Source organism: Kryptolebias marmoratus, linkage group LG14 (assembly GCF_001649575.2).
Source record: "Kryptolebias marmoratus isolate JLee-2015 linkage group LG14, ASM164957v2, whole genome shotgun sequence".
In the NCBI taxonomy this organism is placed as follows: domain Eukaryota; kingdom Metazoa; phylum Chordata; class Actinopteri; order Cyprinodontiformes; family Rivulidae; genus Kryptolebias; species Kryptolebias marmoratus.
In genome coordinates, this window is record NC_051443.1 from 4,493,402 (window position 1) to 4,519,244 (window position 25,843).

The following is a 25,843-nucleotide window of genomic DNA, read 5'->3' on the forward strand; positions in this document are numbered from 1 at the left end:
CATTGTAGCCACAGCTGCCCTGGGGTGGGCTGACAGAAGTGAGGCTGCCATCACACCAGCGCCACCGAGCCCTCTGACCACCACCAGTAGGCAAGGTAGGTGAAGTGTCTTGCCCAAGGACACAACGGCTGAGACTGCTGGAGCAGGGGCTTGAACTAGCAACCCTCCAGTTATAGGACAGGCCCTTACCTCTTGAGCCACTGCCACCTTAGTAACTGTCACGGGAAGACGTCACTAAATATGCTCAGTTTTTTAAGCAAAATGAGAAGCAATAGAGGCTTGATCTGTCACAAAATGGAGGAGCCAATCTACTTGAAATTTAAATGTTATCTTGGGGGGTCTAGATAAAAAGTTACCAGGTGCCGGATCTAGCCCGCGGGCCTTGAGTATGACTTGAGTAGACTCCTCTCTGAGAATTTCTTTCCAAACTTAGATCACTCACCACTGTCTGCTGCCGGTAAGATATTGACTACTACTTATTCAACAAAGAGTATTTCATCAAGTCTTCATGTACAGTAAGTAACTACAAAGTAGTGTGTGTTCAGAGGCTTTTTTTGTTGTTGTTTTTTAAAGTACACTCTCTGTAATGTTCAGAGACACAAAAGCAGCTGTGACAGCAGCATTCACAGATAACTGCAGGTAGAGGCACTAACAACAGAAAGCTTTGGGATGTGCCTGTGGGACGGAGGCAAAGGAGAGGCACGAGGTGCCAGCAGGGTGCAGAGCTTCTTGTTGCATGAAAAGCTTTCTTTTAGACTTCATTTCATGCATTCAGGTTATTTGTCCGTGCACATGAGCTACAAAAATTACATTAAACAACACGTAACTAAGAGCTGTTTGTCAACAATTCTTTTTTTTTCCCAGATTCAATAAAGACTCACAATCAGTTCTTTTTCTTCAAATATTTTTTCCCCCACCAGTGGCAGCTGCCACCCCGGGCCACCGTCCTACAGCCGCCACTGCTGCATGAACTCAGTGATGTGGTTGTTTAGGCGTTCCTCCGCCCCCTCCGGGTTCCGGACCAATGGTTCGGGCTCCTCCATAGCTCGTCTGCCTGTCAACCCGCGCTCAGCCCTCCTCCTCCCCTCCCCTTCCTCTCGCCTCCCCCCTCCCGCCCGCATGACGTAACGCCCAGTCTGAAAGTGCAATGGCGATATTGGACAATAACAGCCGTCGCGTTTGGGGACCACATCTGTATTATGTGGCTGCTGTTGAAGGCAGCACCTCCGGCCGGACGCAGAAGCGCATGTAATCTGGGCATCGCGCAGGGGCGTCAAGCTGCGAGCAGGAGCGTAGGGGCTTTTCACAGCCGCCGCACGCGATGACAGCTTAGGATAAAAGGCTGGTGAGTCGGACCCTGGCTGTTTACTTGCTGCAGCCCGTCCAAAAGGCTTCTCCTGTAAATGTTCTGGTACAGACATACAGCAGGCTTCAGATGTGAAAGGGGCGTGGCGCAGAGCTGGGTACCATGACTGACTGAGGGATGCTGATAGCTTAGCAACAGCGACAAGGAAGGAAGGAAGGAAGGAAGGAAGGAAGGAAGGAAGGAAGGAAGGAAGGAAGGAAGGAAGGAAGGAAGGACGGACGGACAGGCAGGCAGACACACACGCAATGGCTGCTTTACTCTTCTGCACAGTTTCCCAGCAGGAGGAGCTGAAAGAGAGGAGATCAGCTCCAGTTTGTTTCCAGAGATGTGGAAAAAGCCATGGATGCTGAGAGGGGACGTAAACAAAGGGTGTGGGCCTCTCAGCTGGCCTGTGATGCTCTCTCTCTCTCTCTCTCTCTCTCTCTCTCTCTCTCTCTCACACACACACACACACACAGTGACTGTTAGCACATTGTAAACACATCATGTTAACACATCTGAACGCCCACCAGTAGGAGATTATTTACGACCTCCTGCTTCTAAATTGCAGCCTTCGTTTATCTTCTGTAATGGTCAAAAACATTTGTCTCTTTTTTTTCTCTGTTTTTCTCTTTTTTTATGGTGTTGGGGCTTTAAGAAACATATAATATGCACTTAATTTTTCCAGACACTTCACAGACAAACAACTTGATAAACCCGACTGCTTCCATTTGATTTAAAGGGACAGTCTGGTCATTTTTTGAAGTTTTTTTTAATGTCAAATAGTTAGTACCATATCATGTTGTTGTGGAAAAATAGATTCACTGACAGGTACTCTGAGATTTAATCATTAGGTGTAACATATTTGACCTGTATAGTGCATATCCGTTCACAGTTCAGTGTTAGGTCAATATTCCCTCTAAGGGTGTATTCACACCAGGAAAATCCTTTGGTCCGCTTGTTTGGTCCGGACCAAAAGTGGACTTTATTTTTTTTTGTTTGGTGCGGTTTGCATTCACATTGTGCTTTTTTGTAAGCAGACTATAATTTATAAACAAAGCCACGTGGGTGACGGTCATTGCTCCCATTGGACAGAAAGACGGGGGCAGCGGTTGGAGCACAGAGCACAGACCCGGAAATAAAGATGGAAGTCCTGCGTGCTGTATTTGTTATGTGCACATTCGTTCTGTTGGTACAATTACAGTGCCATTTTGAAATTCAAGAGCAGCTCATTCAACGTCGGTTTAATGACGTTTTACTTCTAATTTTGGAACGGCGCCGGCAAATGCGTGCCGCAACTCGAAGAAGACGGGATGCTCTGTGCACTCTGACACACAACATACTAGCAGCGGTGGCCCGTGAAGTCCAAAAAGGTGCATGCTTTACGTAGTTAGTTCAGTTCAAGTCCGGTCTGTATTCACACCAGAAGCGAACCGCACCAGAGTTCGTTTGGAAGCGGACCGAGACCACCTCAAAAAGTGGGTTTCGGTCCGGTTGTTTGATCCGCACCGGAGTTCGCATGACTGTATTCACACCTGCACAAAAAGTGCGGACCAATGCTGGAAACGAACTCTGCTTCGATTAAAGCGGACCAAATGTGTCAGGTCTGAATACGACCTAAGTGATATGGCGTTTCAGTTAGGACAAGACTAGTGGCGTTATGTCTCACTGATAAGCTTTGTTCAAAGAAGCACTCTGACAATCTGAGGTTAGACAGACTCTAACCCTTGGATCTGTCTCATCACTGGGATGCTCTGCTTGACATCTCTTTTGTAATGCATTGTTAAAAAAATCAACAAGATGGGTCTTCCTGTCTCCCTCATCTTTGTTCTACGACACTGTGATATCAGTCATAGAGCACGGACAGTAAAAGCATCCGTCTTATTCTAAATGAAGTGTTGAACCTCTTCAGGTGTCTTCTTATATAGCTCATGCTGTACAAGGAAAAAGTTACTTAGCTGGAAGTAAACATGTCATAATCTGTACTGTTTTGGGTTTTGGTCTGTTTAGTTTTTTGTTTTGAGCATTTCAGTTATTTTGTAATTTATGATTTTCTCCTGTTTTGATTCCGATTAGTTTTGGTTTTTCTTTAGTTTAGCCTTTTCCTTCATTGAGTATTCAGTTTTCCTTAGATTGTTTATTCCTTGTTTTCATTCCAGTCCTTTCTCAGTTCTCCCAGCTTTTTTCTTTATATCTAGTTTTTTCTTTGTCCCGCCTCTTCTGTGTTTCTGTATTAGATCTGCCCTTGTTTAGTCCTCTCTTCACTTAGTTTTATTACTTATTTAGGTATCCTCAGTTGCATCTTAAATTCCTTTCCTTGTTCCCCTGTTGCTTTCTCTCGCCTCCTGTTGCCACTCTCTCTCTCTTTCCTCAGGTTTTCCTTCCAGTTCCTTCTTCACACCTGCTGTCAATTAGTCAATTACTCCTGCCTTTGTTCCAGCGTTCACCTTCCCAGTGTATATATACTCCTCTCCTTCAGCCACTTCTTGCCGGTTTCTCTTGTTATCCTCCCGTCCTGCTACCCGTTAGTTCTCAGTAATCCTCCTGTTTTTGCTCCTCGTGTTCGTACCTTATTAGTTGTTACATCAGACATCGAGTACGGAGCATGATGAAAAGAGGCAGAAGTCTTTATCCAGGCTATGTTCTATTAGTAGCAGCTCTGGCCATATTTATATTTAGTTGGGAAAGGGACAGAAATGGCTCTTTTGATTGGAAAGGTTGCAGATGCCTGCCTTAGAGTAATAACTTACAGTTATTGTGAATAACTGTAAGTTATTGTGATTATTATTATAATTGTTTTTGTCCAAGGTTCTGTCCTGGGGCCCCTTCTTTTCATCATTTACCTTTTCCCCCTTGGCAATATCTTTTGTAGATTTAACATTCAATTCCATTGTTTTGCCAACGACACCCAATTCTTTGTCTTCACTTCCACCTTCCTCTCACACTTCTTGTTTATCTGAAATAAAATCCTGGTTCAATGCTAACTTCCTTAAATTAAACAGCGCTAAAACAGAGTTTCTATTGGTTGGCAGTAAATCAACATTATCCAAAGTCGACAGTTTCTCCGTTAACATCGACAGCACCCAGGTTTCGCCGTCCACCCAGGTTAAGAGTTTGGGTGTCACTCTAGACAACACTCTCTCCTTCCATTCACACATCAATAATATTACCCGGTCCGCATACTTCCATCTTCGGAACATCAACCGACTCCGTTCATCACTCTCATCACACTCTGCCTACATCCTGGTCCATAGTTTGGTCACTTCTAGAACCAATTACTGTAACTCCTCTTTGGTCTTCCTCTCAAATCTCTCCGTAAACTTCAAATGGTTCAAAACTCGGCTGCCTGCATCATCACCAAAATCCCCTCATCCCACCACATCACCCCTGTTCTCCAACAACTTCACTGGCGTCCTGTCTCATTCAGAATTTAATTCAAAATCCTCATGCAAACATTCAAGGCTATACACAACCTCGCCCCTTCCTATATGTCCGATCTTGTGCACATCACCACCCATTCACGCTCCCTTCGTTCATCGTCTTCCATCCACCTCAACATTCCTCCTGTCCGCCTCAGTACCATGGGAAATAGAGCATTCTCTCACTCTGCTCCACAACTCTGGAATGCTCTTCCATTTGACTTACGTAATATTGACAATCTCTCGACTTTCAAAACACAACTCAAGACTCATCTGTTTAAGCTAGCCTTTTCACTTAACTTTCTTGTTGTTTTTATTTTAGATTTTGTAGCCCCCTTGTTTTTTTTTAATTGTGTCTTAATATTGTAAAGTGTCCTTGGGTGTCTTGAAAGGCGATACAAATAAAATGCATTATTATTATTAATATTCCAAGGCTGGATGCCTTTTGGAAATAAACTACCCAACAGTCTATCAGCACATGTTTACAGTGTCCTAGGTTGTTTCACTGAGAGCAGAAGTTTGAAACAGTGATGACAGTGATGAGAAGAATCCTTACTGATGTTCTTTGTCTTGATAGCAGGTGAGGGAAGAGGTCAGCCTACGATGTTTTGGACACGTGCAAGTTCTGTCTGTTAGCAAAATATCTCATGTTCCACTGGATAGATTTTAATGAAATGTTTACAAGGTAATCTTTGGATATATACCTGGAACTGATTAAATTTTAGAGGCAACCTTTTCAAGATGGCTGTCACAGTCAATTAACCTACGGAAACACAAAAGTGTAAATACCGCAGTCAGTTTTATTGACATTGTGCTAAAACTTTGTGTGGTTGCAGCTGAGCATCATCCCAACATATCCTGAGTGCTACACATTATGCAATATTTGTACTTATCTCACAATATTGCATAAGATTGTGCAGAACTCATTTACAAGATTTGGTCAAAATGGCTACAACGCCATCATTTCTCAGCATAAGATCATTTTAGTTTAAAACTCTGGCCTTAACGGCATTGGGCAATATTGTCAGGCCTAACATTCCTTGAAAGACAAGGAAATCATAGTTATGAAATGACTTCAGTTCTTGCTAATAAAGGGTTTCAATATTTCTGGGAAATACCTGCACTTGTTTTTGACTTTTGCACAGATTAAACTGTGTTGTTCTCCTTTTAAAGATCTACAGTGAAATTAGGCTCATTATAGCCAAAAATACTGTGATTAATATTGAGCTGTGTTAAATTTCTATTTGCTGTGTTTCTGTGCACAGATTGGACTTCTAAAAATGACCACATATTTAATAATATTTGTTTATTTTTTAATGATCAGGCTGATAGAGCAGTTTGTTTGGACAAAGTTTAGTTTCCATTTGATCATTGTTCATTTTGAAAAAGCTCAGTCTGAGATAGCAGTCTATAGTGAAGTTGTGACAAAAAACAAGTTCACAGCTGATTTAATAATGTACTAGGAAAAAAAGTCCCTTCAAAATAAATGTTTAGTAGTGGCACTTCTCAGCTCCCACTCATTTAGTAGCATTTAATGTGTTTCTCAGGTGCGACGTGTAAACAGACACCATGGCTGCACAGGAACCGTCCCCTCCTTCGTCCATGGAGAGCAATAAACCTGGCTACCCCAAGCAAATCCTGGGCAACAAGCTGGAGGACAAACACCTGTGCAACTGCTGCCACAATATCCTCAGACGGCCGTTCCAAGCTCAGTGTGGACATCGCTTCTGTTCCTACTGCTTCAACAGGACTGTGAGGTGAGGATCTGATTGGTTAAGAGGCAAACCTTTGGATTTTGCTTACAATAATGTAGGGACTTTTATCATTCTAATTAGGTTTTTTAATATTGTATTAGATTAGATTTTCATAGAGATTTATAAGAATGTTTAGCTCATTGTTTGACAATTTAATGTTGTGGTTCAATCTAGCTGCATTATTTTCAGCCAAACATACAAAGCTCTAAAAATTGCACCAAACATCAGCTGCATTGCATCCAAATTGTTGTTTCTTTGCAGTAATGGACCCCAGAAATGCAACGCTTGCATTAAAGAAGATATTTTTGAGGAGTCCACATCTATTTTGAAACAAGGATGCGTAAGTATAAATGTGTGAGTGAGTGTGAGTTTTACTACATTTTTTAAAGGGGAATAATGTGATATTTTCAGTTCTGCATACCACCTGTTACCTTTCATGGCAGAGTTTTAGACTAAGATCATCTAATGTTGAGTAATGACAGTGTTGCAGCTGTTTTTGTCAAACCTTGTAAGTGACGTCATGTACAGTCTCATGCAATATCTCGCAAGACATGTTATTGCTCAGAGTATGTATAGAGGATGACTCCCTGATACTACCACACCAATTTTAGCTAGTTATCTGTAAAACTGGCTGTGTTAGAGACATTTTTGTGTTGACTAATGACAATTAGCTGCAGTGATCATCTTGAATTGGTGTGACTCCAAAAGCTAATCAGTTATTGATGTATATCCAGTGATCACTTTCTGAAAATTTCATAACACTAATAATTCAACAAACCAACAAACAAACATTCACATACACGCACACAAAAATAATATTACCTTTCACCTTGGATGGGTGATAATTATTACAAAGGTAACAAGGAGCTCATAAAAGATGAAAGCTGATAAAACAAAAAAGTTTTTTATATAGCAAAATAAAAACCAATTTTGAAAAAATGGTGAGAATAATTTTTTTTTAAAAACATTTGGACAAAGAAAGAAAAAAAGTGTAATACCTAATATAATAATGTAGCTTAAAATATATTATAGCTTAATTTGCAAAAGGTCAAAAACATTATTGCTTGTAAAGTAACCAGGGGCTTCAAATGTTTTAAAAAAAGAAAAAAACAATCATAGTTTCATTGTTTGATATTAAATTATTGAATTTATTGTATGATTTATTAAGTATTGCAATCAGATGTTTTTACAGTTTACTTTGAGTCCTAACTTTGCTTTTTTCTGTGTGCTTTCAGGCTTTCCCTGACAATGCCGTTCGAAGGGAAGTTGAAAGTCTGTCTGCTGTTTGTATTAATGAAAGTTGTACTTGGAAAGGCACTGTCAAAGAGTATGAGGTGAGATGTGCTTCTGCTGCTAACTTTGTCTTCACTAAATGGTTTTCTTCACGTTATTAAAAGTAATGTATAAGTCAGCCCCAATGTTTTTGTTTAGGAAAAGCCTAGAATATACAGTTAAAAATAATAGATTAGTTGACAGCATTTGAGTTAATTGGAGGCACACCTTAAACACTCTGCTTCTATGTGTGAAGTCTTGGGAAGATCAAAAGAAATCAGTCAAAATATCAGGAAGAGAATTGTTAAATGGACAGTGACCCTAAACATATGGCCAAATTAGTTATAAAAGAGGCTTTAACCCTCTTCCCATGGCCTTTGGGTCAAACTGACCGAAAGTTACAAGGGCTTCTCTACCTCTCTTTCTCTCTCTCTCTGGCTTCACGAGGGTTAAGATCAACAAAGGTAATGTTTTGGAGCGACCATCACAAAGCCCTGATCTCAATCCAATAGAAAACTTGTGGGAAGAACTGAAAAGGTGTGTGTGAGCGAGTCGGCCTACAAACAATTTGAACAATTCCTGAATTTCAGGACAGCTTCATCACGGGGGATGGATCAGAATCTAAACATTTAAACTACCTGAAGTGTTTGCCCACTTCCTACAGTGGATTTCCATACTGTAACCAAAGGTGTTACCTCCCTGCTTGTTTTAGCTTCATGTACACTGTTTTTTTTTTCCACAGCTGAATCACGAGGGGAAGTGTGAGTTCATGATCATCCCCTGCCCCTCCTGCAAAGAACGAATCCGCTTCAGTGAACAGGAGCGCCATAATGAGAGGGAGTGCCCAGAGAGGACACTCAACTGCAAATACTGCAAGGACCCATTTCACTTCAAAAATATAAAGGTTAGGACTGATTTATTCGGACAGACCAGCCCCCAACCCTCTACTTATTGGGGCCTGTACAGATCAGACACTGCTTATGTGATAATATAAGATACACTTATCTCTTTCAGGCACATGATGAAATCTGCCCCAAGTATCCGATGATCTGTGAAGGCTGTGCCAAAAAGAAAATACCCAGAGAAAAGGTAACTCTAGAAAAATGATAGGCCTAGCTTTCCTTGAAAGGAATGCATATCACATGCTGTGTTGCATGCCAAAGACTCAAATGAAGATCATCTCATCTTGTTAGCTGTTAGTTGCTGCTTTGATCAAACTTTAAAAAAATAATATTATGTGCAATCTTATGTGATCTTGCAAGATGTCACGCTCAGAAAATGTGTTTTGATTGACTCTCAGTTACTATCACATCAAATTTTGGCGCAATATCTGTAGAACTGACTGACTTATAGATATTTTTTTGTGTTAGCTAATGTCGATTAGCTGTGGTGGCCATTTTGAATTGGATCAATTTCAAAATCTTATTCAGTTATATAGATGTACAGTACATCAATTATCATTTCCTGAAAGCGTCATTAAAATCCACCACTGGTTCATGAGAGACTTTGCTAACAGACCAACAAGGTTGACTCCTACAGTTAATGCTGAAGTCTTAAGTTTACTTTTACCTACAACTTCACTAAACTGTACCACAATATCTGTTAAATTGACTGAAGTATAGCCATTTTTGTTTTTTTCTCTCAGATAAGTTGGCTGTGGCAGCAATCTTGAAATAAACTGGCTCCAACAGTTAATCAGTTGTAGATGTATATCTAATGATTTTTTTTTCCTTATAACGTCAATAAAATCAACAGTGGTTTATGAGCTATTTTGCTAATGCTACTAACAAACAAACAAACCCACACAAAGACACAGGCAAAACATTTAGGCTTTTATCTTTGTTAGCGGGTAATAATAGGTAAATCTTCTCCTTTTCTTCTCATGACAAAAATAAATAAATAAATAAAATCTTGCAAAAAACTCACAGCAGAGTAAAGAGAACAAAGAGTTCCTGTGATTCTGCAATAAATTTGAATCAGAATGACAACACATGAAAAGCCGAAATGGCTGCAATTTATTTGACTTGTTTCCTGAGTTTATGGTGTTAATTTATTAAACTGAAATACTGTTTCTTTTTTTTTCTTTTAGTATGTGGACCATATTAAATTCTGCAGCAAATTCAGAACTCCATGTCGATTTCATGTGGTTGGATGTGACATGTCAGTAAGTAGCCTGATGATTATTGTTCTCAGTATTTATACATTTTTTCATTTAATCACATCACTTCATAACACAGACATGATGTGTGTTGAGCAAATAGTTTGCCAAACTGTAAAGTATCTCGTATCTAATTAGGCTTCAAAGTAATATACATAGTTCCTCAAGCTGCTTGAAGGATTTGGCTTTCAGTCTTTTAGCCAATAGTCACATTTACACAAATGTTTCACTGTTTCAACTTAACATAAAGTTAAAAGTGACTTAAAGCTACAGTATGCAAGTAATATTTGTCATATGCACAAGAATGAATAGAAGATCAAGTGATCACTGTAGCCCTCCCACACACAGGCACCTAATTATGTGACAAAATAGGGGAACAAACTGGACATGTGAGTGACTAAGAGCAAGCAATGGGAACATCCACAATGTATGCTTAGATGGTGTAAAAGATAAAACAATGCATTTTTTATGCAGGATACCACGATTCAAATCTAGACTGTAATGTTCTTTCAATTTTTTTTTCTTTAAACAAACCGTGGCAAAATTTACGTAACTTTTACTTCTAGACCATATTTATACCAACCCATAAATATTAATCTACAATAAATCAGCTCTGGGTTTAATACAATAAGTTCAGCATAAAGGGATTTATATTACCGCTTTCAAAAACTTGTAGGCACCCTCTGATTCTTAGACAAAAAAAGACACAGCACAGTTTCAAAACTTTAAAAGATCAGTTTTGTTTTTTCATCTCCACAGCTTAACACTGTTCGAGTAGCAAGGCAACAGCTGCTGGTGTTCAGACGAGTAGGACTGAACCAACTCAAAGCTGAGGGATGGTGGTGTAGAACATAGCAGTTATTTTCCATATCAATTGTTTAGTTTGTAACCATAGAAGTAAAGTTACAATGAATAAACAGTACTTGCCTGCTTTTTGTGTCATTGCTGGGAGTGACAGCAGGTAAAAAAATGAGGGAGCAGCTGATGCACTTTTTCCATTGAGCAGTAACCTATGCACACACAGGTTAGTCCCACAAACAAGTCATGTGAACATAATTCACATTATTAACTCAACCCTACTGTGGTTGTGTAAAACATACCAGTGGTGGATGAAAGCAGTGGAAATTAAAAGGCTACCATTACTTGAAAGAATGCATATTACCTTCTTCTTTTAATACCAGAGTTTTAAACAAAGATTATCTTGTAATGATAAGGAACAATCAATCTGACATTAAGCACAATTTCGATAACATGTTAAACAAGTTTTAATCACGATCAGGAGGCACAGCCCTGAGACAGCTCTTCTTAAATATGAACATTTTGGTACTCAAAGGAGTGTCCCTTATCCTTTGAGGACCAGAATGTTCATATTTTGGACTGAGAAGACAGATGGTTTGAGAGGGGGGTAAAAGAAGCCATCTATGTCAAAAGGGAGAAACCAACATTAAACAGAGGAGGAGGTCTCAGATTTCAGCTTTCAAAAACATATAATGGAGCTTTAGGCCTGATACCCAGTCAGTTTCACTCCAATCAACACCTTCATTCATGTGACCAGAGTGGCCCATCAGTGAGTCAGACAAACAAGGACCCTAATGAGCCTCTATTGTTAGGAGAGTGAGAGCAATTTGCAACCAATCCATCTTACATCACATCTCAGCTTTAAAAGCTCAACTCCACACTCTCTATTTCTGATTGAGAAAGCTCCTCAGATGAGAAGTGAAACATCTTCAACTACAGAATAGAAGTCCAGTTGTTTTTGTTTTTTTAACCTTTTTTGAATTCACTCTGTTCTTATTGATCGACTACAAAGATGGCTTGGGATTTCAGGTGTTACTCTGAAGTTGGCTCTAAAATTCAATTTAAATTCCCCTTTTGGTCTACAAAGCTTTAAACAATAGGGCTCCCACTTCCATCAGTGAACTTTAAAGCCCGTACTCACCTTTTAGGCCTCTAAGGTCTTCTGATCAGTTTCTCCTAGTTGTTTGTCGCTCTCATCTATGAACAGAAGAAGTGTGATTGTGCCTTCTGTCTAGTGTCCCAGACTATAGAAGAGTTTTCCTTTTAGAAGTCAGGATAGACAGCTCTCTCTAGAGCAGGGGTAGGCAACCCTGGTCCTGGAGGGCCACTATCCTGCATGTTTTACTTGTTGTCCTGCTCCAACATACCTAATTCAGTGGTTAAACTACCTCTTCATGTTCTGCAGAAGCCTGTTAATGACACACTGATTCAAACCAGGTGTTTGTTTGTTTGTTTGTTAAAGATTTTAGACAACTTAAAAGTTAAAGTGTATGATATCAACTGTCAGTTGAATATTCCAAAGAAAAATCTGGAAAAACATCGAATTTAAGCTGCGATTGTGTTAAAATTGTTAAAGATATCATAGGCCCAGTTCAGACATGTAAAGTCATACTTTCTGTGACCCATATAGAGCTTCGGACAGGGCTGAGATTTCTCTTAGGATACAAATTTTTTCTATGTTGTGCATCATGCCGCTACCTAAACTCATACCACATTAATCACAACTGAGCCATACATTTTGGTGTAGAATTTGCATGTTTTATTTTAAAGCTTCATGATGAGATATGGACCAAAATTTTCTAACAGAATGGTAATAAGGGCATTTCAATGCTTATTCATTGACACACTTAAATGCTTTAAAATCTTTATTCAGCTGATTAAAGCTCATTTTTTATAATGTTTGTCTCTTGTTTTGTGATGCCTGATTTTCTTTTTTATAGGTGGAGAAGGAGAAGATTCATGACCATGAACGCGCCTTCGCCTACGAGCACCTTAACCTGCTCCTGCACTACATTATGGGCATGAAAGTAAGCATGGAGGGTCTGCAGCCCCAGGGACTGGAAGTAGCCGGACACAAACTGGTAGAACTTCAACAATCCCTCAGAGAGCTCGAGGCCAGAGTCTCCCAGCTCAGCACCACCTCCTCTGTGCCTCCCGTGCAGGGAGCTGCCGCCTCCTCGTCTTTGTCCTCCTCCAGCTCTGTTCCCCCTGGTACACCCGCTTCAGCGCCTCTTCCTCCACCCCCCACTCTTCTTCCCACTCTCTCTGTGGCTACCTCCTTCACACCCCTGCCCAGCTCGGTGGGCGCAGCACTGGAGCTTCAGCTCCACAGCGAGAAGACCAAGGTGGCCGAACTGGGCCGCAGGTGCACAGAACTCGAGGTCAAATCTGGGACGTTTGAAAACGTGGTTTGTGTTCTCAACAGAGAGGTGGAGAGGTTTGCCACAACGATGGAGGCCAGCAACCGGCAGCATAAACTGGACCAAGATAAGATTGAGGCTCTGAGTAATAAGGTATTACATCGAACAAGAACTGCACACAGCTGCTTAATTTATGACAGCATGACCTCTGTTCACAACATACTTCAATAATGCATGCTTACACATCAATACTTCCTATGTCTCTGCAGAACATCAACATCATCCCTTCTTCATTATTACAGAATGGAATGAACTCCTGCATACTGACTCGGAAATTTGGTTATTAGTATTAATTTATGAGTCAAAGCAATACACTAATCAATTAATAATCTTAAGTCTGTAAATGACAGACTGGCAACTTGTTTTTTTGTCACCACAAAGTCAACTTCTAAGCATAACTCTAACTTATTGTCAGAAGGAGGGGAGACAGAGGCAAACCCAGAACGCAGACTGGTCTTAAAGGGAAACTAATTTATTAAAGTAAAATATAAACAAAAGAAAAGGCTGGCATGGCAGCAAAGAAAAGCAAATACAAAATACAAAATGGCAGGGCAGGGCAAGGCAAGGCAAAGCATGGAAACCGACAAGCATGGCAAAAACGAAAGGAACGGACCCAGTCAAGAATGGAGAACAGAGACCGACAGAAGACAGAAGGAGAAATGAAAAGAGAGAGAGATGAAAATTAGTTGCAGCTGTGGACATGACAAGGAGTAGATGAGGTGGGTGTGGCAGGCGTGACTGGAGAATTACTGGGGAGGTGAATAGTGACAAGAAACCCAAAAGACAACTAAACCAACACAAGAAATACCAGACAAATAACAAAAACTCCAAAAACACCAACATACATGACACTTATTCAAGTTATTTAACCATCACTCTTTGAATGAGACAAAAATGTTTTTCAGTCCTGCCTCAGGAAACAAATCTTTCCTTATAAATTATCACTTTTCAGTTTACCAACATTAATGTCTTATTGTGCTTAAATGCTTCAAAACTGGATAGAGAATGCAAGTAAGGGACTATGAAAGACTGATATGTAGCCAAACATCGAGAAATCCTAGGCCTTGCTAACTGCCACAACAAAAAAGTAGTAGAGGATGGTACTCTCTTCAGCACTATACACCAAAGGAAAACAAGAAGGCTACTTTCAGTTGAAACACAAGAGATTGAGGGATTTCCTGTCTGTTTCTAATCAGCTGTTTGGAAAAGTTGTCTGCTGATCCACGCTATCAATGGAGATAGTGGTACATGTATGGAAAGCCAAAAGGGTAGTAATTTGTGTGCTTTGACTCCCTCTGGTGTCTCCTAAACACTGTTAAAAACACCATCAGGTGTTTCGTAAGTGCCACTCGTGTATAAACAGCACAATAACTGAGAAGCTGTGAGTGTTTGACAATAATGTTTTTGACTTTGTTTGTTTGTTTTCCTTTGTCTGTCTGTTAGATAAATGTTTTATCAATCAATCTAAGCAAATACAAAATAACTCTATTTCAGTCAATTTTACAGATATTGAGGTAAAATTTGGTGTGATAATAGCTGATACTCATCCCCAGTTTATCCTCTGAGCACTAGCAGATTGCACAATACCTCACAGTATTGCAAGTGGAAACATGGAGAGTAGAGAGTAAAAACGGCACCAGAGTGAGAAAATGTGGTCAGTTTGTCCTCCAGCAGCTTAAGTCTATAGTAGCACAACTACAGGATAGTTTAGGAGCCCCAAGCTAACCTTAACTATAGGATTTATCAGAAAGGAAAGTCTTAAGCCTAGTCTTAAAAATAGACAGGGTGTCAACCTGACAGGCACATCATTGTTGTTGAGAGCTTTTTATGTTAAAAATAAGATTTTAAATTCTATTCTCATTACTTCAACTCAAGAACCTGTTAAAAATTATAACAATTTTACACTTTTTAATTAGTCATGCCTTGAACAGAATATGGTTTGACATTTAGAGTCCTGACAGTTGATTCATGACAGTTACTGCTTTGCAATGAAGTTAATATTTCTCATTTTAACATAGTTGAAATTGTAGATTTTGAAAGTCCAAATTTAATAAAGCTAAATCTCCCAATTCCTTAAATATCTAATTCATATAGAAATTAAATTGGTTAGATATGAGTGACTTCTGTCTTTCTATAGAAGTCTAAAACCTTGCTTTTATCTGCAGGTGCGACAGTTGGAGAGGACAGTGGGGCTGAAGGACCTGACTGTGGCTGAGATCGAGGGCCGACTGAGAGAAATGTCTGCCACCACCTTCGATGGCATCTTCGTATGGAGGATCTCAGATTTTGCCAAAAAGCGACAGGATGCTATTGCAGGTCGAGCCCCTGCCATGTTCTCACCAGGTAACAATAATAATAATGTGTTCATAGGTTCAAACTGCTGCCTAAACTACAAGCATCTTGAATAATCAATAGTTTCTAAAACAACAGCAGTTTGTCTTTTTTTAACATCTCTCTGCTGTTGTAATTACACATTTTTTGTTCTAATAAGATCCTGATAAACTTCACGTTGAAGTGTAATGTATGGGCTTTAGATTCTGTTTTTTCTAATTTCAGCCTTTTATACCAGTAAGTATGGCTATAAGATGTGCCTGCGGATCTATCTGAATGGAGATGGGACGGGGCGTGGCAGCCACCTGTCCCTGTTCTTTGTGGTGATGAGAGGACTGAGTGACGCCCTGCTCAAATGGCCCTTTAACCAGAAGGTAAAAACCTATACAAACAGGTGGCTTTAAAAAAGCCAGTTTTTTAAGTGTATTTACTTAAGGCCCTGATGAAAGTTTAAACAATAAAAGGTAAAAAACTGAAAAGATCAACAAGGTGTACCTAAACAATTTTTTGTTTTTATTCTTAAATTGGTTCAAAAAAACTTTAATTGAGAAAAGAATTGGAGGAGTCTACTTTGTTTTTTTCTTAAGTCTAAACACTGTAGTTTTAGATAGTTTTATTTACTATAAATATGAAATAATCTATCTGTGGCAGACTTAACAATCAAAACCCACTTTTCACCAGGACAAATGAATACAATTCAAAAGAAGGTTGTACTATGAAGCAAGATTTCTAGCTTAGAAGGCTACATAGAACTGAAAGCAAGAGTTTTCTATATCACAAAAGAATATTTCACTGTCTGACATTAAATCAGACTGCACCTTTCCTGTTTTAGGTTGATTAAGATTCTTTTTTTTTATTTGGGAAATGCCCAAGTAAATAGAGAACTTTGTATTATTCTAAGATTATGCCTTTAAACAATTTGGGAAAGCCCAGATGATAATTTAATGACTTTAAAAGCTTTTAGTTGACAACATGTGAGTTAATTGGATGCACACCTTAAACTTTGTGGAATATCATTAGAAATTCAAAATAAATCAGCCAAGATGTCTGGAAGACAACTGTTCACTTATATACTTCTGGTTCACCCTTGAGTACAGTTTTCAAATGCCTGAAGGTTTATCTGTTTAAACAGTTATACACAATATAAACACAGTGGGAATGCCCTGCCATCATACTGCTCAGAAATGAGCAGTATGATTGTCAACATGTTCTCAGTTACAACACCCAGGTGCTTCTAACTTTGAACACACTTTACTGACTCCCCTCAAATAACAGATAAAAGTGGTAGATATACATCTTCCTGAAATTTCATATGTTTTTGGTTTTGGTGACATTCAGTTTTAAAAAGGAATTGCCACATCATTCAATACAATTATTTACTACCTGATCGGGTGTGTTGTCCTTCCCTTTAACAAACCGAATACTACAGTGTCATCTGCAGACCTCAGAATGAGCCTTCTTGTATAGCAGCATCTGCTTTTTATTTTGTTCCTTTTACCCCCCCCCCAATCAACCTACCAGGGACTACAGCTGAAGATTCTCCATCATTTCTAAATCTGGCACATTTACAGGATATACCCATGTTCATTAATGTACACTGTCCCCCTTTAGTGAAAAAAGGTTAGAAAAGTGACAGAATCACATAAACACCATCTCTTTCTTGTCATGCCTCCAGGTGACTCTGATGCTGCTGGATCAGAGCAACAGGGAACACATCATCGACGCCTTTCGACCCGATGTCACTTCCTCCTCCTTCCAGAGACCTGTGAGTGAGATGAACATAGCCAGTGGCTGTCCCCTCTTCTGCCCGCTCTCCAAACTTGATGGCAAGAACTCTTACATCCGAGATGACACCATCTTTATCAAAGTAATCGTGGACCTCACCGGCCTCTAGATGGCTCAACCGGGCATTTCAGTTTGGCAACTTGGTAGCTCCCTGACCATTAAAGCTTCTTTTTTGGCTCAATCATGGTCCCATTCTGGCTCTGTTTGGGACATTGTAGCGTCCCCCACAACTGTGGGGAGACAAACATGCTTGCAACTGTTTGCTGCATGTGGCTGCTCAGTCCAGATGGTGCTGGCATTGTCATACCAGGTGGTATCTGTGTGAGAACCACTGTCATTGATGTACATTTTGGATGCAAAACTTTTTCTTTTGACATCTACACCCCTACTGGGGTTTAAATCAGTTCTGCACGTGTTTTCAGTAAACGGGCACTTGGGCAAGCAGCAGGCGTGGTCTTCGTCGTGTTGAGCGAAGGTAGAGATGTTATGATGGTGTGAAGAGATTTTCACTCTTCAGAGGATGCAGACTGTATTAGAACACGATTGTAGATTCCAGATAGTTTGTGTGGTTTTTCCTCATAAAGCTGGCTTGTAATAGAGTTAGAGCTTGATGCAGTTTTTCCTTCTTCTTGAAGATCATGGATATTGTAAGCTTGCAGTGTCAAGTGAATTTGCATAGACAAACGTGGAGTTATGTTATGAATAAGATAACAGGCTTCTTTTCCCTTTTTGCTTTTCTTAGCAACGTGCATGCCACTGACATTTTTAACGGCTCCTTGTTTCAGCCTAGCTTCACGAAGGTTTGATGTTAAACGTGTTAGTGAACTAGCCATCCGTGATGGTGGACATTGCCTGCATGTCATTGGATCCAGGCTTTTTACATGTAGAGTGGATTGTTGCGTGTTTGTTCCTGTGACGGGTCGGTGGTTCTGAACGGTGGTTTGGTACATCTGTGGAAGATACAGTGGAGTTATCAAGGAGTCCAGGGCAGCTTGCCAGTCAAGCATGAAGCATAAAACTTGCATGTGTTTTTTTGTCTCTCTGACAAACACACAAAGCTGGAGTTTTCCTACAGGATTCGCTAACAAGCTCACAACTTGACACACAGTACTGAGCCCCACCACAGACTGAGGTTAACACAGATTCACCGGAGATAAAGGATTGTTTGTCTGTTCAAATAGTTCTCAGTGCATATGTTTTTCAGCTGCTCTGAGACCCAATATTAATGTAAACCTAATATTTATGTGTTAGTGACAATATATTTGAGCTAAATGTGTGTGGAGGTTGAATGATTGGAAAGAGATTGTTAAGCACTGAAGGTATAGTCTGGTCATTTTTGAAGTGATCAGTGATCTGTCAAATAGTTATCAATAGTTACTATTTGGCTAGCCAAGCAAGGCCTTGTTTTTAAATCATTTTTAAGGCTTATAAAACAACTCTCAAAAATGATATACCTATGTGAAAGAACGCTACATTGGCTAATGCTAAACCTCTTCCTGTGCAGGCTAGGTTAATTACTAGCCAAACGAGAGCACATTTTATATTGTTTATCAGGCTTATAAAACAACTCTTTTTTTCAAAAATGAGTTGCCAGTGTGAAAGAATGCTACATTAGATAATATTAAACCTTTACGCTTTTGCATGACACCATTAAATTTGTCGCCGTTTTCTTGACTGAATGACATCCATGTTACTATGAGAATGTATGTGTGCTGAGCAAAAATTGTGTATCGTGTCATTAGTACTGAGGTTGCTGAACTTGGGACTGAGGAGACATGCTGATCAGGTGGACTGATGTAATGATATTGTGCAGTGCCTGATCAGGGTGTTAAGACAGTCCAAAAGTTTACTCAACTCACAGCGGACTGATCCATCTAGCAATCTCAGCATCACGTATTTGTGTATTAACATGGACGTTGTTTGGTTGAGAAAATGGCAACAAACCAAACAAATAGTGTCATGCAAAGTGTAGAGGTTTAATATTAGCTAAAGTAGCATTCATACACACCAATACGGCTGCGCTACCAAAAACTTGGCGCCATTTGTGGAAACAACGGAAGCGCTATGGACAACGTTGGCCCTGTGTTGTTGCTATTTTTTAAACTTATGGGGTTTCTCCTGAGACTTCAGGAAGAGAGACGCAGTGGAAGAAATGCTCTGGATGCCGCAATTGTTACACGGAGCAGGACAACTGTTATCCGCCGGAGATTTCAGGCTTTACAGCACCTTCAGCTGGGGGACAGACGGCATAAACGTTGCAGGGTAAGCTAACGCTGTTGTTTAAATTCCTACCGTTTGCTCTTTATGCTTGCATCTGGCCACACCCAAGAGCAATGAGTGAACAGGAGCTAAGCTTGCGCCACCCATGAAAGCAGGGCCAGCCCGACTGACCCTACTCCGAAACAGGGACCGGCCTCAAAAAAATGCTGTTTGAAACGCGCGCAAAGCAAGCCGAGTAGAGTGGAGCCGGGACCTTTAGAGCCGGTAGAAAAGGGGCATAAAACTGATGTCAGGGCCGATAAGGTACTAACTAATGATAACTATTTGACAGATCATCACCTAAACAATGACCAAACTATTCCTTTAATCTCGGCTTCAGGCCGTTATGACAATATTTACTAATGTTTAATGAAGCCCCACAGAAACTGATTTTCACACATATTTGATTAGAACGTAATTTTTCATGCGCCCACAAGAGATTGCTTTATTGAACATGCATGCTGAGGTTTTAAGGTTCACGCTGGCCTGTTTGGAAACCAGTCTTGACCTGTATTGAACCCTCTCTGTGCATGGGAGGCTTCAATTCATTTTCACTATGGAAATTTCCCACCGGTTTACTCCGTGAGCCAGCGTGCGAAAGCATTTATTTGTATTTGTTTGGATGAGAACATAAAATAGTTATTATGTTATATCTGGCACTGCCCAGCACGAGCAGCTGCCTATATTCATAGCAATTTATAAATATGTATCTTTCATATCATAATGTTAAAATAATCTATATATTGATGTTACTATACACAAGATGTTATAATAAAGCATAATATTACTGAATATCTTATTAATTCTATATATCTATAGACCAACCTTTTGTTTGATGGTTTGAACAGGCCAGGGCGACTTCTTTGTGCAGTGAGGACTTTCAGAGTGCAATACATGATCACATCCCTTAAACATCTCAGCTTTAAAGGGTTTCAGATGTCACACTATTTGTTGCCATCTGTTTACATTACTCATTATGGCGCTGATAAGCTGCAATCGAGTTTCCTAAGAAATATGATGCTTTTTTGATCATTAAACTTCATCAACTTTGGAATCTATAGTCAAGTAGTTTTATCTAGCCGAGTCAGATTTTGGGGGGACCATTTTACTGTTCAGAAACTGTTCGTATGTACATTGAATCAGTTTTTAATCTTTAAAACCTTTTAATGAAGACTGAGCATATAATGTGTCAAATTACATGAACTTTTTAACCTTGAGTGTTCTTGTAACGTGCCAAAATCACATATTACCTCCATATGCTAACAGTGTTGTACTGCAAGTTGTATTTTCTGTTCTATGCTAATATATGATGCCAAATATGTTTATATTTAAGTGCGTGTGAGTGTGTGTGAGCATGTAGCTTTTGAACACGGTGCATGGGGTCCAGTATTAGTGAAGGTAATAATTCCGACCCATGAAACGGTCCTCAGATCACAGCGGTTTCTGAATGTAAGCTTTATTCTGTTGGTTTCTCTTTTCTCAAAAACACAACAGCTCTGTTATGTGATGCATTTGATTCGAACCAACTTAATTTGTGCACTTTGTACCATTTGTCCTAACAGGGTAATTTGTTGACTGATTTTATTGTATACTGAAGTCAGAGCCATATTTATTCTGATGTTGATAATTGATGTAATATGGTAAAGGAGGACATGCAGTCTGTAATAAACTGTGTTGGTTTCTGCTTTTGAGTGTCTAAAGAGTTGTTTTTTTTAAATTGCCCAATTAGAAAACTCTCAGAAAGTAATCATTAGATGCACACCTACAACACAGCACAGCTAAGAGACCCCAGTAAACACAAAAATGACAATACATTAGTCAACCCTGTCTATCTTTCTGTCTGTCTCTGTCTGTCACACGTGATTCCCACATTTCCACATGTGAAAACGTGATTTTTTGTGGATTATGTGAACCACGTGAAAAATGGGAATCACATGTGATCACATGAATTTTGTGGGATTTTTTTGTAAGGGAAGTAATCATTGGATGTACATTTAAAACTCATTAACATTTGCCATGAAAAGCAGAGGGCAGGATGCATTCCTTCAAGGATTGCTATGACTTTAACTAAATAGAAAGTCACTTTCTAGCAGTTTGCAGGTCTAGGGGGTTTGTAAACTCTGTGAACATATTGAGGCACTTGCTCCACATAGACATGAAGTCATTTAGGCAAGCAGACATAAAAGCACCCCCCCAAAAAAAAAAACAAAAAAAAAACATGTTTCTTCTCATATTGTTTTTGCTTTACAGAAGGATATGAGAATCAAAGTCTTTTTTTCCCCTTTTTGTCTTACACATCAGATTTTGAAAGAATTTTCAATTTGATTATAAGTAATGTGCCTACACAAACATCCATCCATTTTTTTTACCCACTTCTTTCCGGGTTGTGACAAACTGGTGCTTTTTTCCTTGTGCATCCATCACAGGGCCTCATGGAGACAAACCATTCACACTCTCTCTCACACCTAGGGACAATTCTAAGTTACCAGCAGTAACCTAACATGCCTGGTTTTGGTCTGTGAGAGGAAACCAGAGTACCCCCTAGCGGCTGGCTGCAATACAATTTGAAGTCTTACCCCTTCATGTAAAGGACATTTGAGTCACTAAAAAAATAATATACCCCAGATATTTTTTTACGTGTTGATTCAAGTAGCTCTTACTATGCTGTTGTATGTTCAAAATTAAGTTTAGTTTGATTTGATTTTGATTTGTTTAGTATGATTGACAGTGTCACTGCCTAATAGTGAGTGAGGGGCAAAAAAGCTAAAAGTAAAATATTGATAGTTTTTAACATTACTGTTTTTGTTTTGAATACAGTTTGAAATAATGTTTGAATCCAATTTTATTATGGGCTCAGATTTGATCTTTAGTATTAAATTGACTGATATTTGTCTAAAATAATGTGTTCAACACATACTGCTGACAGTCATTACCAGCAAAGCAGAAAAAACAGAAAACACTTTCCAGTTGCATTTTAATTTTGACTGAATAACAAAACATTAAAATAAAGCATTGCACAAGCAATTCGCTTTAAAACATAACTGTTTCTTCTCCTCCTCCTTTTCTTATGGTGGCCATTCTGCTGTGTTGGCTTGAGTTTTAGTTATATTTTTCTCCATCTGTAATTGATATAAAATGTCTAAGGCAGTCAAATGATTCATGAGTTTCTACAGAAACTAGACCATATCAGCTGTTTCTGCTTTAGGAGTCAAGCACAGTTATTGGCTCAGCAGAGGGCACTGTTGTCTGTTCATGACTTTTTCCTGCACTTTTCAAATTAAAATTTTAAACAGAAAAACCTTGAGTGAACAAAAACACAGGCCTTTTTAGACAAATTTAATTCAGACTTTTTACATCTAGAACTACATTAATGGATCATCTTTGTCACACCACTCAGACAAAACAGTCTGGTTTATTAAACAATGTAGAAAATGTTCATATAGAAAGAAATATTTGTTTCTTTCATTATTTTTTGCAGAAAGTTGTTGTGTGTTTTAGGGCAAACATAGTACAATTTACATTTAGTGTAAAATGTATATAAGCATTTGAACTGATTTTGGACTTATTAGTTTTCTTGTATAATGCCATGAGACAATGATTTGTTATGAATTGGTGTTATATAAATAAGCTGAATTGAACCGAACTAAACTGAATATATGTGTGTAGACATAAATAAGTACTACATCAATCTTAGACTTTAAGGAGTGTTTCTGTAATGGAAATCATAGTGTAATTGTTTGTAATTAATTATGTTATTTTTATGGCAAAGGATTTTGAGGAGTGCAATAGATTGCAAGAGGTCTTACAGTATTGTGTGACAGTATGCATAGTGTTATTTTCAAGGTTTGATCAAAATGGCCACAGAGCTGTTGTTTCTCAGCCTAATGTCAGTATCACTTTATAGCACATTAATAACAACCGGAGTTGACCAAAGTGCTTTAGAATTCAGTCAAACAAAATGTTTAAAATGCAACAATAAAAAAAGCAAAAGATGATCTTAGTTTAAAACTGGCATGTAAAGTGACTAATGATTTGATGCATTCTACCAAAACAAAACAAATGCTAGGCCTTGTCACAAGTAAAATCATGTGATTTCCACGTGGAAGTTTATGTGTGTTCCCAATTCACAGGGTAAATAAGTACAAAATGTGTTTTACAAGTGTCTCAAGTAAACATGTTTTCACATGTGATTTCTACACATAAAGTTCATGTGGTTTTTCTGTAATGACATGGAAAGGTGCCACATATTTGTGTCTAGACTACTGTCAGGGTTTTGATTTATTTAACCTGCTAAGAAAGAATCACACCGGAGAGGCTCGTTGTCTTTTTGTGAAGGCCTTCGCAAAGAGGAGAAATTCCACAACAGCTCCTAATGGCGTACTGTCCACGAAGTTCTGACTTCTTACTTGGGCTTTCTCTTTTATTAAAGGAAGAAGAAAAAAGGGGTTGATCTGAGCCGGGCAAACCCAGTTCAGACCCAGTCCTAAACTGGTTGTAAAGAACAGCACAGTTGAGCAGTGGTTAGCACTGTCACCTCATGACAAGATGGTTGCAGGCCTGCCAATCTAGGGCCTTTCTTTGTGGAGTGTGCATGTTCTCCCTGTGCACTCATGGATTTTCTCCAGTTACTCAGATTTCCTCCCACAGACCAAAAACATGCATGTTAGATTAACTGGTAACTAAATTGTCCCTAGTTGTGAATGAGAGCGTGAATGGTGGTCTGTTTCATTTGTCTTTATGTGGCTCTGTGAAGGACTTGCATCCTGTCCTCTCACACGATGACCACTGAAGATGAGCACCAACTGCCCTGCAACCCAGAAAGGAAAAAGTGGGTAAAGAAAATGGACGGAGGATGGATGGATAATTATAAAAGGCCTTCCAGCACCACTTATAAGTTAGTTTTATTGCTTTTAATCACAGCATGAGTTTGTATTAGAGTTGTCATAAAATTCAAATCAATTTAATTATATTGTGCCAATTGACAACAAAAGTTTTCTAATGGCACCATTTTAAAGACAAACAAGCACAAATCATAAATCTAATTTAGACCTAGATTCAAATCTAATTAGTCAATTACGTTTTTATTATAATACAAAATAAAACGGAGAGGTTCACTTTGTCTCCAAAGGTTCAGATTTAGAGCGGCAAGAATATGGGAGGTGCATTCAAGTTAAAGAATGCGGGATGTAGATTCCAGCTTGAATGATTTATTGAGTTCCAGATCACAGTTGAATTTTCCAGTCATCATCATCATGTACATCAAAAGTTGGAGTGTATCAGTTATGTGGTCTGAAGAAAAACAACAATGCAAATAATCATCAGGAAATATAACTAAACATAACAACAGTTCACGGTCAAGTGACTAATTTAAGTCAACAGTCCACAAAGCAAATAATTAGCATACCGAATTGTACGTAGCTCTTATCAGAAAGAAATAAACTTCTACACAGGAATTGAACCAATAAACTCAGCTGTAGTCAATAACACAGCAAGTCGCCACTCACCTTCTGGCATTTACACACGATAAACTGAATAAACACAGGTAAAACATTCTCCCTCCGCTACCGCACGAGAGGAAAAAAAGGAAAAAAAGAAAAGTGAGCATCGCGTCTGAGCCGCTCCGCTGCACACCTGTGATGCGTTTAGTGGGCGTCTGTAAATCTTTGGTGAGTTCAATAACGTCGGAAATTCTGAACTTATCATGATAAACTAAACATATCGTGGACTTTCTAACACAAAACATTCACAAAAAGTACACTATGAAATGACAATTAATAAAAATTATCAATCTAAGGAAGCAAACTGATTGCTTGAATCTTCATTTCATCGCATACCCCATCTTGAGCAGCATGCCGGAGACAGTGGAAAGGGCTGACTCTCTTTTAACAGGAAGAAACCTCCAGAAGAACCAGGGTCAGAACAAGTGGCCATCTGCCTCAGCTGGGCTGGGGTTTGAGAGGACAGGAAAGAAACACAAACACAGGACTGGTCCAAATGCAATTTCTGTGGGAAGAAAAACAGAAAAACACATGTTAATGACAGCAATAATTGCATGTACAAACCTGAAGAGCAGAGAGAGTAAAGTCAACAGAGTGAGGAAATGTGGTCAGTTTGTCCTCCAGCAGTAGAGGCCTGTAGCAGGATAACTAAGGGATAGCTCAGGAAACCCAAGCCAGCCCTAACTATAGGATTGATCAAAAGTCTCGTCTTAAAAGTAGACAGGGTGTCACCCTGACAGACAGAGACTGGAAGTTGGTTCCACAAGAGAGGAGCCTGATAACTGAAAGCTCTGCCTCCTACTC

The 25,843-nt window shown here is 39.3% G+C and overlaps 1 protein-coding gene and 1 long non-coding RNA gene across 2 annotated transcripts; one reads left to right on the forward strand and one right to left on the reverse strand.

Annotated features, from left to right (window-relative positions):
• Window positions 1-1,114: 1,114 nt before the first annotated feature.
• Window positions 1,115-21,220, forward strand: LOC108244062 (TNF receptor-associated factor 2). The gene is made up of 11 exons (XM_017429933.3): window positions 1,115-1,345; window positions 6,312-6,521; window positions 6,780-6,858; window positions 7,754-7,852; window positions 8,533-8,694; window positions 8,805-8,879; window positions 9,880-9,954; window positions 12,687-13,259; window positions 15,332-15,509; window positions 15,723-15,871; window positions 17,173-21,220. Exons 2-11 carry the CDS (start codon window positions 6,334-6,336, stop codon window positions 17,389-17,391), a joined length of 1,797 nt encoding a protein of 598 aa, XP_017285422.1. The 5' UTR covers window positions 1,115-1,345; window positions 6,312-6,333; the 3' UTR covers window positions 17,392-21,220.
• LOC119617677 lies at window positions 14,079-25,192 on the reverse strand. The gene is made up of 2 exons (XR_005234039.1): window positions 25,046-25,192; window positions 14,079-18,232 (listed from the first exon to the last, which is right to left on the reverse strand). It is a non-coding gene; the product is annotated as an uncharacterized LOC119617677 (long non-coding RNA).
• Window positions 25,193-25,843: the final 651 nt, after the last annotated feature.

What these genes read in the sequence shown, in the direction of transcription:
- LOC108244062 (XM_017429933.3), top strand. Translation starts at nt 6,334, where the DNA reads ATGGCTGCACAGGAACCGTCCCCTCCTTCGTCCATGGAGAGCAATAAA. An exon ending in AGAAAATACCCAGAGAAAAG is followed by an intron (nt 8,880 to 9,879) that starts GTAACTCTAGAA and finishes TTTTTCTTTTAG; the next exon opens with TATGTGGACCATATTAAATT. An exon ending in AATGGCCCTTTAACCAGAAG is followed by an intron (nt 15,872 to 17,172) that starts GTAAAAACCTAT and finishes TCATGCCTCCAG; the next exon opens with GTGACTCTGATGCTGCTGGA.